This window comes from Epinephelus lanceolatus, chromosome 10 (genome assembly GCF_041903045.1).
Source record: "Epinephelus lanceolatus isolate andai-2023 chromosome 10, ASM4190304v1, whole genome shotgun sequence".
Taxonomy (NCBI): domain Eukaryota; kingdom Metazoa; phylum Chordata; class Actinopteri; order Perciformes; family Serranidae; genus Epinephelus; species Epinephelus lanceolatus.
Genome location: NC_135743.1, coordinates 3,191,392 through 3,210,024, shown reverse-complemented (window position 1 = coordinate 3,210,024; position 18,633 = coordinate 3,191,392). Strand labels below are relative to the sequence as shown.

At 43.2% G+C, this 18,633-nt stretch overlaps 2 protein-coding genes across 4 annotated transcripts in view; one reads left to right on the top strand and one right to left on the bottom strand.

Moving 5' to 3' along the window:
* Positions 1-2,624, bottom strand: part of pik3r4 (phosphoinositide-3-kinase, regulatory subunit 4) — a 40,088-nt gene extending 37,464 nt beyond the window's left edge. For both annotated transcript variants that reach the window (XM_033640709.2, XM_033640710.2), the window contains exons 1-2: positions 2,303-2,624; positions 590-1,320 (exon numbers count right to left, since the gene is read on the bottom strand). In XM_033640709.2, coding sequence (XP_033496600.2) covers positions 590-1,307 — 718 coding nt within the window. In that variant the 5' untranslated portion in view covers positions 1,308-1,320; positions 2,303-2,624. The remainder of the gene's footprint in view (positions 1-589; positions 1,321-2,302) is intronic.
* A 2,008-nt stretch (positions 2,625-4,632) lies between these two features.
* On the top strand, positions 4,633-17,860 carry kiaa0319 (KIAA0319 ortholog). 2 transcript variants are annotated; one of them, XM_033639843.2, is made up of 17 exons: positions 4,633-4,771; positions 6,044-6,093; positions 7,564-8,008; positions 8,712-8,979; positions 9,431-9,581; positions 9,819-9,911; positions 10,213-10,380; positions 11,998-12,145; positions 12,235-12,383; positions 12,570-12,721; positions 13,008-13,146; positions 13,273-13,432; positions 13,888-14,024; positions 14,457-14,579; positions 16,359-16,449; positions 16,567-16,658; positions 16,979-17,860. In XM_033639843.2, the coding sequence occupies exons 2-17, from the start codon at positions 6,051-6,053 to the stop codon at positions 17,134-17,136; spliced, it is 2,517 nt and encodes an 838-aa protein (XP_033495734.1). In that variant the 5' UTR covers positions 4,633-4,771; positions 6,044-6,050; the 3' UTR covers positions 17,137-17,860. The 2 variants fall into 2 exon arrangements, with proteins under 2 accessions (XP_033495734.1, XP_033495733.1); XM_033639842.2 differs by having other exon boundaries at positions 9,431-9,593.
* The last annotated feature ends 773 nt before the right edge of the window (positions 17,861-18,633 follow it).

Sequence of the window (18,633 nt, the reverse complement as noted above, 5' to 3'; positions counted from 1 at the left end):
ACTCATGAGGGACTAGAAAGAAAATTATTATTTCAAATGAGAACATACAGTTTAGTCAAAATCGCCCATCATTTAAATAAATAGAATTGTAGATCTGTGAAATAAAATCAGCCCATTTAAAAAAAGTAGCAAGTAGTTTGGGATACTTTTAAGAAAAATAAATATATTTATATTAAAGAAATACATTAAGCACAAGTTTGCATCAATTGTCAGTTAAAAACTGAACAGAAGTACACTTAAATTAGTAATTCTTCTATTTTATTTGATAATTTACAATTCGATTTGAATCTCTTTTAGGTCACTTACATAAAACCGTAAAAATCTGTGAACTCAATGTCTAATAGTTTAATGTGCATATTTAGATCGTCGTTAAGATGGTTCTTGAGCTTTAAATTACCTTCTGTGCAGCTGCAGTAAAACTAATCATGAGGTTAATATGAACAGCACAGTGAGTCAGATGAGTGCTGGTCATGATTTTAGCTGTGGTGTTTTATTTATCATCTAAAATCTGATGAATGCTTTGAAAAAATATTAGATTACTCCTGATTTGACCCTGATCCAGAATCATAATGTTTAAATATCTGTGTACCTGCAGAGAAGATGTCCATGGCCTGTTTGAGCTCCCCTCTGCTCCTCTGGTTGTTGTTGGTCAGATCCACCAGCGGTGTATTCTGGTCGCTCTCTGTGGTGAACATGCTTCCATCCACAAACCTCTCTGGTGCGATGTAGCACGTTCTCCGCCTGGACGTGTCGAAGAAGTAGTTGAAGTCTGCGGGGTTGTCCTCTGGTAGGTACGTGGGCTTGAAGCTGGCAAAGTCAGTGAGCAGCACCCAGTTCCAGCTGGTCACCATCACATTCTCAGTCTTGATGTCACCGTGGCGGACGCCAGCTTTGTGCGCCTGGTCGACGGCGTTGAGGATCTGGAAGGCAAGCCACCGTTTTTCCACGTTGTTGAGGAAGGGTCGGGTGCTGATGCGGTCGTACAGGTTGTCCCGGACGTACTGACGGAACAAGATGGCTGCTTTCTCTGTCAGGGAGGTTTTCTGAAAGGGCAAACAGTTCTGGCAGGAGTGCAGTCTGATCTTCAGCTCCTCCAGCTCCTGTTTGTAGCTGGTCAGAGGTAGCGAAGGGTCCTGGATGGCGAAGACTTTGACCACCACCAGGCCCTCACGGTGTTTGGCCCGGGCTACCTTGAAGAAGCGGGTGCTGCCCAGGCTCTTGTCGTACTCATGGTCATGGATATCTGAGAAGTAGCTGTCTACAGACAGGATCTGTGACGGGGCGATCCCCGCCAGCTGATTCCCCATCACGCCTCAACGTCTGTGGAAACATTACAACACAAATAAGTTTAAAAAGATCACGATTTAACTGCAAGAATATGTATCTGCTTTGTTTCCTCTGTTCCCTGTCTGCTTTAGAAGCTAACTAAATTTGGGCTCCACTCAGGAGACCATACTTAATACAACCTCCAGATACTTTTAGGTGTTACGAGCTTTAGTGTCGAGCAGATGTGAAGTCACAACAAGAACAAGAACAACAAACAGTAACCACCATTAACAGCTGCCTCCGTGTCAACCAGAATAAACCAGTAAAAGAAGAAACATGGAGAACATTTATTGGACAAACCAACATGTCCTGGCCCTCATTAGTGTTTGAGGAAAAGAGTTTCAGTTTCAGAGATACAACACACAGCCAAACAGTGCAGGGAAAAAGATAAAGATTCTACAAAATTAAAGCTCACACTGCTGCAAAGGAAGAACACTGCTGTCTAAGATAAAACTTGATTTATCCTGAGGGACATTGTTGTATAGCAGCTACAACACAAATTGGGAAAAACTCCAAATACATACAGTGCAAAACAAAGATTATTAATAAGGTGCAAAAACAGCCAGATCTGCCCGCTTATTTTGACCACACAGTTACTATTTAACCATTAAATAGAGGTTAAACTCCACCATCAGGAAGCAGGTTAAAGCCTCCATCGCTTCCTTCACTCCCTGCTTCATATCATTAACTTTATCGTGTCTTTAATGTGACCAAACTTCTGGATTTAACAGCCCGACATAAAAGCAGATGTAAAGCAAACACGGATATGTATCTTAAAACATCTATAGGTGTAATCCTCCACCTCAGCTAACTGGTGCAGCTGGAGGGGCAGTCACATGATTCAGCAACACAAACATCTCCAAATTAGCATGCTAGCTAACCGACGTTAGCTACTTGAAATTAACCGTTAGCAACACAAAAACAAAACGTTAACGTCCACGTTAAAACCTTTACAAAAGCGTGTGTTTATTGTTACCAGCTGATGTTGACAGGTCCGCTGTTGTTGTTGATGACGGTGTGTGTGTGTGTGTGTGTGTGTTGCAGCAGGCTAATGTTAGCAAGCAGCGGGCGGTTCAGGTGATGCCGCTAACGGCTGCTAACGGTAACAAACTAACGCAGTAACCGTCTTTATGTCATCTCTCAGTGCGTTAGTGACGACAGCCTCCAGCTATCGATCCGTTCTGCCGCCGGTGAAACTCCCCGCTGCGGTAAACGGACCGTAACCGTGAATAATAAACAAAAGTAGCAGCCTGAGTCGGTTAGTTAGCTTGTTAGCCGTTTCCAGCTGTTGTTATGAATCCGGGTCAGACCGGAAGTGGAGAGCTCATTAGCGCTCCTGCTGGTCAGTTTGAGGTAATGCAGAGATGGTGTATGAAGAAGATGACTCACTCAGTAGGTTTAACATAACAACGTTATATTTATTTACATCAACACAAATCAGAATCCGGTTTCTTACGAAGAATGTTTTCACATACAGAAGTTTGCTTTGGTTCTTTGATGCACATACAAGAAATACAAATATATAAAAGAAATAAAATACAATAAAAACATTTCTAAAATACTATTTAAAACATGTACAATGTAACTGTTTAAAATGGTAGAGCAAGGCAGGAATGTGTTAAAATATATTCTAGAGCACTGGTTTAAATCTGGGGGTCCCGACCCCCAATAAGGTTCGCTTTTTTGATTTTAAGGGGTGTAAAAAAACTTAATACATATATATATATATATATATGCATACATATATACATATACATATATATATATGTTTTTGGACTGTGGGAGGAAGCCGGAGCACGCAGAGAAAACCCACGCTGACACAAGGAGAACATGCAAACTCTGCACAGAAGGGCTCCCCCACCCCAGGTTTTAAAACGCAGGAACCCTCTTGCTGTGGGGCAACGCTGCTAACCACTACACCACCATGCTGCCCGACTCTAAATTGCCCATGGTGTGAATGTGAGTGTGAATGGTTGTCTGTCTCCCACCAGCCCGGGGGTCGCCCAGTCTCAGCTGGGATAGGCTCCAGCCTCCCTGTGATCCCTGACAGGTTAAATTCGTTACAGAAAATAAATGATCGTCTCACTCTGTTAATGAACTGTCGTGTCTTTCTTTACAGACCAAAACACAAAGCAGCTCTGGGTCAACATCACTGACTCCATCACTCCTACAGAAACCAACAACTGACTCCACCCAACATGACCATATAAGGACTTCTCCTTCCACCCCAGCCACGCCCCATAGGCCCATCAGCACGTCCATGCAGCCAGGTAGACTGCAAGTATGATGTCATCTTTAACAAGCACTTTCAAAACTGTTTATTTATACTAATCACAACTTTAAAAAAAGAATAATTATATATATTCTTCTTCAATGTTTTCACTCTGTTGTGATACACACACAGGCCCAAAATACACACACGTATACATGCATTAAATGGAGAGATGTTAGAGTGAGGGGGCTGCACATGGACAGGCGCTCCGAGCAGCTGGGGGTTCGTTGTCTCACTTAAGGGCACCTCGGCAGTGACCAGGAGGCAAACTGGCACCTCTACAGCTACCAGTCCATACTCCATATTTGGTCTGAACAGGGACTTGAACCCGCCAGTTTTATATGTACAGTATATAAATATGTATACATATATACACACATACTATATCTCAGAATTCATTAATTCATTAATTTATGCGAAGAACACTAAATAAAGTTATTTTAAATGTTTAGATTATTATTCAAGTTTTATTTAACAGCCTTATCCTGCATCAGAAAAGTACGCTGTTCAAACAAAGAGCTAACAGAGCAATGGCAAAGTGTCAGGGTGAGGAAAATACTGAATTTGTAAAAGAAAAAAAAAAAAAAGAAGAAGCTTATTAAGCATGTATGATTGTAAAAAATGAAAATGAGAAAAAAGAAATATCATAATATAGACACAGAATCTATAATACAGCTTTCTAATCTGTCTAACATATAAAGATGAATAACGACTACAGAAAGACGTAAAACCAAAGTCTGTGTCTTGCTCATGTGTCATAGAGGTGGAGGGGCCCTTTGTGTATCTGTGTCCAGGGGCCCACTGTCTCATGATCCGCCCCTGACTAGAGTACAAGTATCATAAAATGAAAGTACTCAAGTAAAGTACAAGTACCTCGAATTTGTATTCAAGTAGCCCACAGTATTAATGTCCGCAGATAAATCCCCTGTGCACTGCTGGGATGAGGTGTGACAGTGTCTCCTGTCACAGTGATGTTCATGGTCCACGGTCAGGGATGTGTTCAGGCCCTGCAGCTCCACACACACATTCACCTCCTCGTAAACACCAGCCTGTAACCAATCAAACCGCACCCAGTAAGACTCCAGTATGTAACCTCCAGGACTGACTGGGTCCATCTTGGGGAACCAGTGAGGATCCACTGGGAGAACTGGGAGGAAGCGGGCCAGCAACCAGGTGCGTTAACGTTTTGTTTCTTAGCACGGACGCTCAGGTGTTTAAACGTCCAAACTGACAATGACGACACGAGGGGGGTTAATGTGTTGTAGCTGCGGACACTCTGTCGCCTTTTGTCCTTAAAATGAATAAACATCAGAAATATTTCAGTGTTGAGAGACGTTAGCTTAGATTATCATCACACTGTACTGCTAGCCTGCGTTATCTACACCAGGGTCCATTCACAAATCCTCTAATATTACGTTTTCTAACAAGTTGAAATGCGGAAAACAGAAATCATTTAAAACAAGATTTCCATCACTAGTGGCCACTTTTTGAGCACCGTGCATTAATACATGTCTCACCATATTGGCTGAAGGTGATTTCAATACAACCCCAATTGAAACTCTTGTATATAAAGCTAATGTTTATGTGATGGGCGTTATAGGAAGACTTATTAAAAAGGCGGAGGTTTTAGTGGAAGACGTGCTGTTTAGTATGATAAATGTAGGCCGAATTTTAAAGTGATATACACAGATACAGAAACAGCTTTTATTAAAATGTCATCAGTTGTATATTTTTATCCACGAGCAAGAAAATTTTTAACTGATAGAATTTTCAATGGAGTTTGGACGGAGGGTCTTTTAAGGAGAAGAATTTGCGCATCATCCAGGCAGACAAACGCGACTGTTGTGCGGTGTTTTCATGTAAATGAATCAATATGGTGTTACTATCATATATCAGATTATTGCGGTGTCAGGGAGGGATGAAGGTGCGTTTATTTTGAGCAGAGTGTTGTCTGCGGGGCGGGCGGGGCTCCCGGTGGAGCTGTCCGGCGACGTGGTGCTGAAACTGCTCAGGAGCAAAGTTACAGTTACACGTTACTGTTCCTGTTCACAGAAAATAACTTTTTAGATCATGAAGTGTGCTGTTACATTAAATTACTAATGATATTTGTTTTTAAGATATGTGTAATGGTGTAAAATGTAATTTATGACTGCCCATGTTTCCAAGATTTCAAAAAAAAAAAAATTTGATCACAAAAAAAAAAAAAATATATATATATATATATATATATATATATATATATATATATGTGTGTGTGTGTGTGTGTGTGTGTGTGTGTGTGTAATGAGTGAAATCAAGTCAATTTGTCATTTACTTAAAATGCTAAAATTGTGTTCATGTCACACCATGTGGTATTAAAGTGATTTGCATGATACAGGCTGCATGTTCTGGCTCTCTCCCAGTAAGAGTCCAGTTTCCAGTAAAGCTGTGATGGGTCTGTTTCAGGTCGACCATGTGGGAGAAAACGTTTCTGCTGCTGCTTCACTGTGTGGAAGGTAAAACATTCACCATTCATGTTGGTCTGACATTTGAGTTGTTCAAGTTTTTAATATTTGTGTTGTTATTTTTAGGAACAGGATTAACTGATGCTACTTCCGTGTTTTCTCAAAGCAACATAAGTTTTGGTCATCCTGATCCAGACACACAGTTTTGCTCTAAACGGGACGACATATCACAATATAAGCTCCCAACTCTGTAAAGAACAACAGAATAGCCAATGTGGGGTCACTTTAGGGACTGTTCATTATTTATGAGGGGGGAGGAGGTGGTGCAAAAAGGGGGAGGCATGTCAAGTAATTTTTTAAGCACTTTTATTTTGGCTAAGGGGAGGGGCATACAATTTTAAATGGCTGTATTATGTATTTATTTTACCACTGATTTTTAAAGAAAACATTCCTTCCAAACGCATTCTTTTTAAAAAAAAAAATAATCACATTTTAACCCCACACATGCGTCATTATACTGTATCAGTTTCTTTAATTCAACACACTAAGATCTTTTACGTAGGTCAGCTGATTTATGATTAAACATACTTAATGATCGATTTATTTATTTACTGATGTATTCATGGACCTACTTATCTATTTACTTATCCCATAAATCTCATCGACAGTCACCAGGTTATTTCTCCAGAGACCCTGGTAGACAGGAGCTTCCTTAATAAATAACGACGCCCCCGTTGCCCCACATTTTTAAGTATTCCCACACTGCCAGTCCAGGAGAGCCCATGCCCCTCAGAACGCTCTTTTCAGAGCGCTGAGTTTTAATCCCAACTTAACCCTAACCCTCTCTCTCTCTCCCCACTTCACACCTGGACTGTCCTATCTAATGAAGGCAAGGGGCCAAAAAAATTATCTTTAAAAAAAAAATCGCCAAATTTACATCACACCAGCAGATATAATGGTTGAATTTTTAAACATACAGTGGTACTTGAGCACATTATGTGGGACAAACGCTTCTCTCAGAAATAAACATAACCAAATCTGAGCTTAAAATAGTGATATTTCATTTAATTCAATTTCAATTCAATTTTATTTATAAAGCCCAATATCACAAATCACAATTTGCCTCACAGGGCTTTACAGCATACAACATCCCTCTGTCCTTAGGACCCTCACAGCTGATCAGGAAAAACTCCCCAAAAAAACCCTTTAACGGGGGAAAAATGGTAGAAAGCTCAGGAAGAGCAACTGAGGAGGGATCCCTCTTCCAGGACGGACAGACGTGCAATAGATGTCTCCAGGATTTCATCTTCAACTTTTAAATTATTTTCAGGAGAACCCCTGGCGTTTGTTTTTCTTTACAGATTTCATTTCGATTTGATTTTATTTTTAGCTCAAAATCACAAGTTTTCCTTTTGGTTTTTCAACTTTTTAATCATTTGACCTTCGATAAAGGAAGTAATAACTATATAAAAGAAAAAATGCTCATTAATAAAATAAACTGGGTACTGTGTTGTGTTGCAGCTGCAGTGGCGTCTCAGTGCTGGCAGGGGGCGACCTTCTCCGAGGCAGTTGTGTCCCCAGCAGTGGAGAGCAGCGGTATCCTGCGGGTGCCTGGAGTGGCGTCTCTGCAGCAGTGTGTGGCGGCATGCTGTGACCTGCCGGGTTACGACCTGGCCTGGCTCTTCGAGGGCCGCTGCTACATCCTGAGCTGCCAGCAGAGGGAGAACTGCCAGCCCCGAGAGAGACCCGGGGCCGACTCCTTCCTCGCCTTCCTGCGGAGAGCGTCCCCGCAGACGCTGGTGCTGCAGTCTTTGGTGAGAGGAGAGCCATACGGCGGCCGCTGGAGGCCCCCATCACGGTCCTCTGAGGCCCCTGGGGACCTGGAGGCACTGAAGGACCTTGCTCTGTTTGATGGGCCCCAGCAGGATTTCTCCGACCCCGGCATGCTGGATGTGGAGTATTCAGAGTAGGGCTGCAACAAATGATTGTTTTCATTATCGATTAATCTGCCTCTTATTTTCTGGATTAATTGATTTTGATCGTTTTCTCAATACAATGTCAGAAAATAGTGACACATGCCCACATCTTTAAATAGTTTGATCTGACAAACAGTTCAAAACTATTCAGTTTATTATCATGTAGGACAAAAAGCATCAAACTCTCATGTTTAAAGGAACAGTTTGTAGGATTTAGGGGGATTTAGTGCCATCTAGTGGTGAGGACTGTAGATTGCAACCAGCTGAAACTTCTCCCGGTTAGGATTCCTTCAGTGTTCATTGTTCAGGAGGTTTTTACCAGGAGCTGAATTATCCACAGAGGTCTCTTCCTCTGCAAAACAAACCAGTAAAAACACTGAATAAATCAGTTTCACGTTACAAATAGGCGTTTCTCCTGTGCTGTTCAGCATATCGACAGGCTGCTAGCCCAGCACCTGCTAACATGAGCTCGTCCTTTTTCTCTGATAGTTTGAGATGCAGATGTTCAGGAGGTTTTCAGGAGCTGAATTATCCACAGAGGTCTCTTCCTCTCCAAAACAAACAGACCAGCTGATTTAAAATAGTAGCTTAAAACAATAACCTTTTATGATTATTTGATGGTTACAAAAGTTGCTAATTATTGTTTTGTCGATCGACAAATAGATTACTTGACTAATCAATAAATTGTTGCAGCTCTAATCCAGAGGGGAGCCAGGAGGAAAGGGGAGGGGCTGGCTTGGAGGCCGAGGCCACGACCGATCAGCTGTCCTTGGAGGCAAGAGACGGGTTCAACCAATCGGAGGCAGAGGATGGTCCGGAGACGGGGCTGACAGGAAGCAGTGTGGCCCAGAATAGAGCCTCCTCTGGGTGGAACATCAGTCAGGGAGACCAGGATGACACCAAGAGACCGACTGAACCTGCTACTGCTGCAGAGAAAGCAGTGAGGAATCGAGTTAATCAGGTTAATGAGGCTAATTTCATTACTACTCACTGCAGCAGTGAAGAGCTCATCATGACAGCATACTACAAGGGAGGGGAGCAAGATAGAGTTCAACATTTTGGTATGTTTTTATTGTCTTTACCGCCAACAGTGAGGTGTTCAGATGGATATTAGTCTGATATCTGTGTTCAGTATGGAGCTGGAGTCAGGACGGGGTTAGCCTAGCTTAGCTTAATAACTGGATGCAGCTAGACTGGAAACAGTTGCAGACATAAAGAGGGTTCTCCCTGTGTCAGCGTGGGTTTCCTCCAGGTGCTCCAGCTTCCTCCCACAGTCCAAAGACATGCAGGTTAATTGGTGACTCTAAATTGTCCGTAGGTGTGAATGTGAGTGTGAATGGTTGAGGTTGATAAGCGCTTAGGACAAATGATCGTCTCACTCTGTGAATAAACTGTCGTGTCTTTCTTTTCAGACCAAAACACAAAGCAGCTCTGGGTCAACATCACTGACTCCATCACTCCTACAGAAACCAACAACTGACTCCACCCAACACGACCATATAAGGACTTCTCCTTCCACCCCAGCTGCGCCCCGTAGGCCCATCAGCACGTCCATGCAGCCAGGTAGACCTGCAAGTATGATGTTTAACAACCACTTTTAAAACTGTGTATTTATAATATTATTTATGAATTATTATTTGAAAAATACTGAATTTGGCGCCCACCAGTGGTCGTATCATCCGACTGAAAGCAGCACATGCACTGCACACATTTTAAAGTTAAATAAGTGTTTTATCTTTTTCCCCTCCAAAGTTTCAAGCTGAAATAAAACAGAAAATTTATCACTTCCTTCACCTGCAGATCGATCCCTGACGGTGTCCCTTGGAAACGCTGTTGAGAGGACGGTGCCCACAGTTACACTTGATGCTTCAGTTTCCCCTGAACCCACAACTGGTACTGGTATTTTTTATTTTGTATTTTTGTTTTATGTTGCTGCCTGTAACTTTATGTTACTGCCTGTCTCAGCCAGGACACTCTGCAAGAAAGATATCTTTAATCTCAAGAGGTTTTTTTCTGGTTAAACAAAGGTTAAATAAAAAACAAACTAAGAGTAGAATAGGTAAGAATTAAACAAGAAAGAAATGCACGGTTGAATTATTATTGCACAGTATTGTCAAGGGCCTTGAAAAATAAGACTTTCTACTGTTTATCACATTAATAAGGAAATTATTTGTGTTCTCTTGTTGCCCCACAGACCCACTAAAGATGTTCCAGTCAGCAGCTGAAGCTCCATTGACCACCACAAACCTCCCCGACAGAGCCGTGAACTCTGAACCCACCAGCACCTCACCTCCCAGCACCAACCCTCCAACCATGACCACACCCTCTGCTACGACTGCCGCAGAGTCGGGTAAAGTGAACGGTACGACAATGGAAACTTTGAAATGTGCAGTCCACACACACAGTGACCTGTTCTCAGTACGTGGGGCTGCTCCAGGATACGTGCAGCAGTGTGTTAATGTTTAGAACAAACAGCTGATGGATGTAGATAGATAGATAGATAGATAGATAGATAGATGTGCTCCCTCCCCCAACTCAGGCATTAAAAAATCTGATGGCTGTCAGGATGAAGGACGTCCTGAACCTCTCAGTCCTGCACCGCAGCGACAGGAGACTGCGGCTGCGGCTGCGGCTGCTTTTTTGTCCAGCCAAGATCCAGTGCAGGGGATAGTTAACACAGTCAAGTATGCACTGCACCTTCCTCCTCAGGCATCTCTCGGTCATAGTTTCCACCGAGTCCAGGCTTCTGCCCAGCACTGAGCCAGCTTTCCGGATGAGCTTATCCAACCGTTTCCTGTTCCTGTCCGTCAGGTTTCCTCCCCAGCAGACTACAGCATACAGCAGAGCACTCTCCACCACTGACTTGTGAAACATGTACAGCATGTCACCGCACACGTTAAAGGCCTGCAGCCTGCGAAGGAAGTGGAGCCGACTCTGACCTTTCTTGAAGAGGGCATCAGAGTTGGTCGACCAGTCCAGCCTGTTGTCAAGGTGGACGCCCAGGTACCGGTATGACCCCACCACCTCAATGTCCACTCCCCCTATGCTGACTGGCGGGAGCGGAGTGGACTTTGACCTACGGAGGTCTATGACCATCTCCTTGGTCTTGGAGGTGTTCAGCACGAGGTGGTTTATGCCACTCCAGCAAGTGAAGGTCCTCACCTATATTCGCCTTCACCATCACTGCAGATACACGCCATGATCACAGTGTCGTCTGAGTACTTCTGGACATGGCAGGACTCAGAGTGGTGTTGAAAGTCTGACATGTACAGGGTGAATAGGAATGGCACCAGTACTGTCCCCTGCGGAGCCCCAGTGCTGCTCAAGACTGTCTCAGACACACAGTTCACAGTAGTGTCACATTTTCTACAGTTAAATCTGAAACTTGTGTGGAAATAATACAACAGCATAAACAGTGTGACTGAGAATATTTAGCTGCCTCACAGGTACGGGCTGATTGCTTAATTTTGAGTGAGGCAGAATAAAAACCAGCGTAAACTCTGAATAAATGCACCTGTGGATGTTCAGATAACATGTAGCCTCACTGTCACTACTGGAATCTGTGCGCCTTTTTTTATTTATTTATTTTTGGGAATATTCTAAGTAAAGAAATACGAAAAATATCTTAAATGTAAAATATCTTACATTAGGATTAATTTCATAATAAAAGTATTCCTTATATTTATTTTAGTGACATTAATATATAAACAAATATTATTAAAAATGTTAAATATTTATTATTTTAATGAAATCTAATATGTGAAATATAATCTACGCTGTTGATTAGCTGATGTAGATGTATGGGAGTTTTTTTCTTTAACACAGCAGAAGAATCCATCCACAAGCACTTAAACAGAAACTGACAGAGCAGCAGCATATGGACAGAAATTGGTACAGATGAATAGAGAAAGTTTGGAACCACTGAAATAAACCATACCTTAATTAAATTCACTGTCCTGTTCTCTCTCCTTTCGTTCAGTATCAGAGGTCATGGGGTCAAACCTTCGCCCCGTGGCTGTCGTGGGTCCTGACAGGAAGCTGCTTCTCCCGGTGAGCAGCTTGTCCCTGGACGGCAGCGGAAGCACCGACGACCATGGCGTCATCAGATACCACTGGGACGCAGTCAGGTAGGACTCATGGGCTCAGGATGTTTCTGAAGATTAATACTTCCCTCAGAGACTCACCTGTGGTTTCTTCATCACTTTGTTGTTTTCAGTGGCCCCCCGGGGTTAAAGCTGGAGGGAGCGGACCAGGCAGTGGCCACAGCGACAGGCCTTCGGGTTGGACGCTACACCTTCAGACTGACTGTCTCTGACCAGCAGGGGGCGACAGACAGCGCTTCACTGACCGTCAGGGTCCAGGAGGGTGAGAGGGTTTACTGTACACTTCATGTGTTTAATCTTTGCTGACATTTTATAGACAAAACAATCAATCTATATAAAAATAATGTTTATTAACAACCCTAAAGAACCCGTAATCCAGAGCTGATCTGGAGTGTCACCAGACCTCTTTGATGATTCAGACCTTTTTATGTCGTCCTTCCTCCTGCAGCCAAAAGTCTTCCTCCTGTCGCTCATGCCAGCGGCAGCCACACTCTCTCTCTGCCCAACAGCTCTCTGGTCCTGCGGGGCTCCGTGACTGACGGAGACCAGAGCGAGGTCCACTACCTGTGGGTCAGAGACAGCCAGAGTCCTGCTGCTGGGGTCAGTACAAACTATCTGATACTGAAGATCAGATTACATTAGAGTCAAAAAGAATTAGACCAGAGAGGATTACACTAGATCAGATTAGACTGGAGTAAATTAAAGGATAGAATTCTTTTAAAAAAAAAGCCACTGGAATATAAAGGAGAGTACACCCACCTCCTCCTTTGTAACCTGCCCATCTACTCAGTACGATATCTGCCTCATCAACCTCCACGACACCACTGATGAGATCTAATTAGATCTGATTCAATCCTGTTAAAACACTAAATCCTGGATCCTGCAGGAAGTGCTGTACGGCTCTGAGACTCAGGCCTCACTGTACCTGGCCAACCTGGTCGAGGGCACCTACCTGTTCCAGCTGAGGGTCACCGACGCTCAGGGGCGTTCCAGCACCGCCACAGCCACCGTGGAGGTCCAGCCAGGTAAATGCTCTTAGTGCCCATCACATGGCGAACGTGGATCTGAGTCCATGTTGATGTAGCAAGCGTTGGTCCCAGTAGGAAGGTGCGGTGATAACAGTGAAGTGTGTCCCTGCTGTGTCTCCGTAGAGCCGGGTGGAGGGGAGGAGGTGGAGCTGGAGATGCTGGTGTCGGTGTCTCAGGTCAGCGTGGCTCAGAGGGACACGGTGGTCAGACAGCTCGCCGCTCTGCTCCACGTCCTCGACAGTGACATCCAGGTCCGAGCGCTGCAGGGACACTCACACCTCAGGTACCAAGACACACTGGTTCACTGACTCACTGACCAGTTTACAAACTGGTATAAGGACTGACTGACTGACTGACTGGTTTCCTGACTCACAGACCAGTTCGTGAACTGGTATACAGACCGACTGACTGGTTAACTAACTCACCAACCAGTTCACAAACTGGTATAAGGACTGACTGACTAGTTTCCTGACATCCTGATTCTGTAACAGTTTGTGAGTTGGATGCTGAATGTACATTACGCTGCAGACTAATATAAAACAAAAGTGTTTATATTATTATATAGAAAATAATTTACTGGAACATTCTTCAAAAACATTTCTCAACCTGAAGAAAAACAATCAGAGAAATCTGTTTTAAATGCTGGAAATATATTCGACCATCAAGAAATACTTTAAAGATGCAAAAATATGTGTCTGAATAGTTTCTGTGTGTGTGTGTGTGTGTGTGTGTGTGTAGCACGGTGTTGCGGTTCTCAGTGCGGGGCCCCTCTGGGCCGACCTCTGGCTCCAGGCTTGTGGGTCTGTTGAGAAACCAGCTGCTCAGAGAGAAGAGCGACTACCTGCTGTTCAGAGTCCTGAGAGTCGACACCGTCAGTGAGTTCAGACACATCAGATTCTGCAGACTCCAGCAGAGCTGCAACCATCAGTTAATCAATTATTCAGTCGACAGAAATTTTTGATTATCAGTTAATAATTTAAAACTTTTTTTCCAGTAAAAATGCCAAAAAATATAATATTTTCAGGTTCTCAAGTGTTTTATTTTCTGCTGTCTTTGGTCTTACAGGACAGAAAACTCAACATTTGGGGGTTTGGAAATGTTGGTTGGACAAAACAAGATGTGAAGAATTCATTTTTGGGCTCTATATTATAATATTATATTTTCTCACTGTTTTCTAATGTTTTGTAAACCAAATCAATAATTAAGAAAATAATCTCTAGATCCTTAAAGATTCTCTTTAAAAAACAGTTCTAAAACAAATGAAATGTCATCTTACTTTCATCTCTTTCTGTCCTGTCTTCCTTCAGTGTGCCTGCTTCACTGTTCGGGCCGTGGTCAGTGTGATCCAATTACAAAAGAGTGTGCGTGCGACCCCTTCTGGACGGAGAACCTGATTCGTCGTTACCTTGGTGATGGAGAGAGCAACTGTGGTAATTATAAGCACTAATTTTAGCTGGTTTAAAGTTCAGGGAAAAACGTAATAACAGACAGTCCTGCATTTCCAATAATGACCCAAACTCCTCTAACATCAGGAGTAAGTAAAGTAAAAGTGCTTTTACCAAACTGTTAAAATACTCATTACACTTTAAAGTCCTGCATTGAAATGCCACTTAAAAGGTTCAGTGTGTCAGATTTATGGGGATTTAGTGGCATCTAGTGGTGAGGACTGCAGATTGCAACCAGCTGATACTTCTCCTGGTTAGAATTCCTTCGGTGTTCATTGCTCAGGAGGTTTTTACCGAGAGCTGAGTTATCCACAGAGGTTTCCTCCTCTCTAAAACAAACAGACCAGCTGATTAGAACTTGAAAAAAAACACTAAATAAAACAGTTTCATGTTAAAAAAATCTGTGTTTTTGCCAACGCTGCTCGCTGCTGAGGGGCTGCTAACTACAGTTTTCATTACCTAAGTCCCGTCTCCACCAAACCCTTTCAGTCCAGTCCCTTTGGAACCAGCAGTAAGCCTTCAGACATGGTACCTAGACCCTCGGTCTGTTCAGACAGTCCTCTTAAATGTGGGCGGGGTTGTTGTCACTCACTGCTCCGTCCAGCACTCGCTGTATTTCCTCATCAGCGGTGACACAGATGGAAGTCTGCACCTGGTTTATCGTCCACAGAACGAGGCTGCACGCCCACATTTTCACAACAAAATAGAACAGGCTGCAGTGAGAGTCTCTCTCCATGGGATATTTAAAAATAGCAGCTTTGTGCATTTAGTCCTTCTCAGGCAAGCTCAGGGGTTTAGTGTTGCTGTAGCCCACAGGAAGTGAGGATTAGAATATATGACCTTCACATAATCCGCTCCAAATTAATCTATATTTTTAAAGTCATTACTAAAAGTGTGTGTCATATAAAAACTAAAGTGATGGTCAAAGTTGTCACAGTGAAATTTAAGGTGTGCTGATGGATTCACGTCATCAACTCATGCATTGAGTAACATTACAAGTTAACGTTCCACCTTAAAAGTTGCCGGCAGTCGGCCCAGTGAATGAAGTTATTTTTTTCTCTTTCATTTTATAGTTGTAGTTTACTGATGTATGAACAGAGGTTACATAAAACCAGAGTGAGCGTCCTCTACTGACCAATCAGACTGCAGGGTTTCTAGCTGCACCTTTTAGTACCAGATCTGTGTGCTAGGTACCCCAACAGAGGGGAGACCAAACATGGGGACGCTAAGTAACGCTTCTGTTGGGACCATCCACAACTTTACACTGTGGGAACAGAAAAAATACAAACTGAACTGAACCGTGACGTACTGGTTGGTTGAAATGCGGCTTTAGAATGAGCCGTTTAAATCTACATAGAGTAGGGAGCGAGTCCTCTTCAGTGATCGCTGCGCTACACTGACATATATCTACAGTAACACAGAACAGACAAACCAAATACTGGCTCTAGTCTGCAATCCTCACTGCCAGATGCCACTAAATCTCCCTAAATCTTACACTCTGGTCCTTAAAAGTGACATGAAAAACAATACTCAAGTATGAGTACCTCAAATTTGTACTTAACTACAGAACTGGAGTAAATGTACGTAGTTAAATCCACCACTGTGTTTCTCCTAGTCTCCCCTAAAAAAGGAGAGGAAAGGAGTTCTTGTCTTCTGTCCAGCTCATATTTGCTTTTCTGGCATGTTACATGAGTTCTTTAGACGCAGCAGGTTTAATGTAACGCAGGTGATTTGATTTTGGGCTCCTCCTGTTCTTCCTGTCAGAGTGGAGGGTGCTGTACGTCATCCTGACCAGCTTCATGCTCATGGTCTTCATCCTGTCCATCAGCTGGACCTTCATCTGCTGCTGCAAGAGGTGAGCACACCTTTACACATGATGTTTCCAGATGTTTGAACTTTAAACCCTGTCATCCTGGTGAGGTCATAGTGTCACCGTGTATCTGAACAGCCTGTTTGTGTCGACTGTGTTCAGGAGGAGACAGACCAAAGTGAGGAAGAAAACCAAATACACCATCCTGGACAACATGGACGAGCAGGAGCGAGTGGAGCTCAGACCTAAATTCAGTGAGTCTCTTCAGTTAGAGCGTTTTCTTTTCTTCATACATGGCGCCCATTAGCTCAGCTGTAACATTTACAAAGGCTTTGTCCTTGCTGCAGTGGCTGTGGGTTCAATTCCATCCTACGGCCCTTTGCTGCATGTCGTCCCCTTTCACACTAACAACTGTCCATCAATTAAAGGCAAAACAGCCCTGAAAATATCTAAAAAAAAAAAAAAAAAAAGTAAAACTACCAAATTAAAATGACAAAATTCAGAACTCTAAATCAGAGTCAACAGACAGCATATATAAAAGATGTTATAAATGAAAGCCCTCACCTCTCTGCAGGCATCAAACACCGCAGCACAGAGCACAACTCCAGCCTGATGATGTCAGAGTCGGAGCTGGACAGCGACCAGGACACCATCTTCAGCCGGGACCGACCCGTCCGCAGCAGGAACCGGATCAGCGCCCAGGCCGCTCGCAACGGAAACGCCTTTGGCTGATGGGACCAGATCTGACCTCCTGGTGACCAGATGGGCTCGACTCAGACGTTTGCACTCTGGCAGCCACAAGTGGCAGCGAGAGATTTAACTTCTTAAAGTCTGAAGAAGGACTTCATTTCCCAGAAATCTTGTTTCTGTGAGGTCAGTAAATGAACCAGTGTCCCATTTCAGGGTCGGACTCCTTCGAAAGGACATAAGGACATGAGGACAAACCTGAGACTCCTCACACAGGACAATAAGGGCTGAAGCATCCGAATTAATATTTGAAGGATTCTTTATCATAAGAGAACTCTGATGATCTGTGTCGTGGGGCTGCAACTAACAGTTATTTTCATTATCAGTTAATCTGCCCGTTATTTTCTCAATGAATCATAAAACAGTCAGGAAATAGTGAAACACACCTGCTGTGTAATTTCTCAGAGCCCAAGGTGATGTCTTCAGATGGTGTCTCATCTCACCAACTGTCAAAAGCATCACATTCTTACATTTAAGAAGCATGAGACCAGCACGTTTGGCTATTTTACTTTGTATTTTTCAATTTACGCCTTTGTTCTGATTATTTTACGATTATTTGATTATAAAAATAGTTGCCAGTTAATTTTCTGTCGATCAATTGATCAACTAACCCTCACAGCCCCACTGTGTTGGCTTATTCAGTCTTAAAATGTAGAATTTTAAGTAAGATATTTAGGCTGAGATAATTTTGAAAATACATATTTTCTTTTACATTTTGGCCTCATTGTTTTTTTTACGGTGCGTATTTTTCGAAACTCCTACTTCATCTGTGTGGATGTGAAACTGAGCATTTGGGAAACAATGTCATCTCAATTCGCTGCCAATCAGCTTTTGCTGCTGTCCAACGCAGCGCTGAGGAACCGTCTCCCTGAGCTGCTCTCCTCCTGAGGCCTGTGCTACGAAACCAGTTCAACTTACCCAGGATATCTTCTTGTTATCTGGTTTGACTTACCCGTCACATCTGCCGTCTGAATAACTGGTACTACAAAGCTGGCTAGCCAGGTCAGTCAACTCTGGGTTTTCATATCAGCCACAAGCGCGTTTATGTGGAAGAAGAGGGGCTGTTAATTATGAGCATCATCATCAGTAACATGAATGAAGGAGGCTGCTTCATAGGAGGTGAAACAGTACCGAAAGTGTCTGTGAGACAGTAAAATGTCAGTGGCGTAGGATGTAACGACACTCTGTAATCCTGGAAAATGTAGAAACTTTGAAAATACTCTCCAAAACTTCACCGTCAGCTGAGACTTAAACTCCAGAGACTCCAGACTTAAGTCATGGATATTTTCTTCTTCAGTGATCTGATTGGTCAGATTTCAGGGTGTTGACAGGTTGTGATCCGATACCTTGAAGTTAACGGTGATTTATCCCAGTGAAAAGAGAACCAGCTTCGTGGTACTGAAAACCCAGAGTTAGCCCTTAAGTTACCTTGCTAACTCCAAATCCTGTTTGGTAGTGCAGGCCTCTGCTCTCTCCGCCTGG

What these genes read in the sequence shown, in the direction of transcription:
- kiaa0319 (XM_033639842.2), top strand. Translation starts at nt 6,051, where the DNA reads ATGTGGGAGAAAACGTTTCTGCTGCTGCTTCACTGTGTGGAAG. An exon ending in TTCCCCTGAACCCACAACTG is followed by an intron (nt 9,912 to 10,212) that starts GTACTGGTATTT and finishes GTTGCCCCACAG; the next exon opens with ACCCACTAAAGATGTTCCAG. An exon ending in AGAGTCGGGTAAAGTGAACG is followed by an intron (nt 10,381 to 11,997) that starts GTACGACAATGG and finishes CCTTTCGTTCAG; the next exon opens with TATCAGAGGTCATGGGGTCA.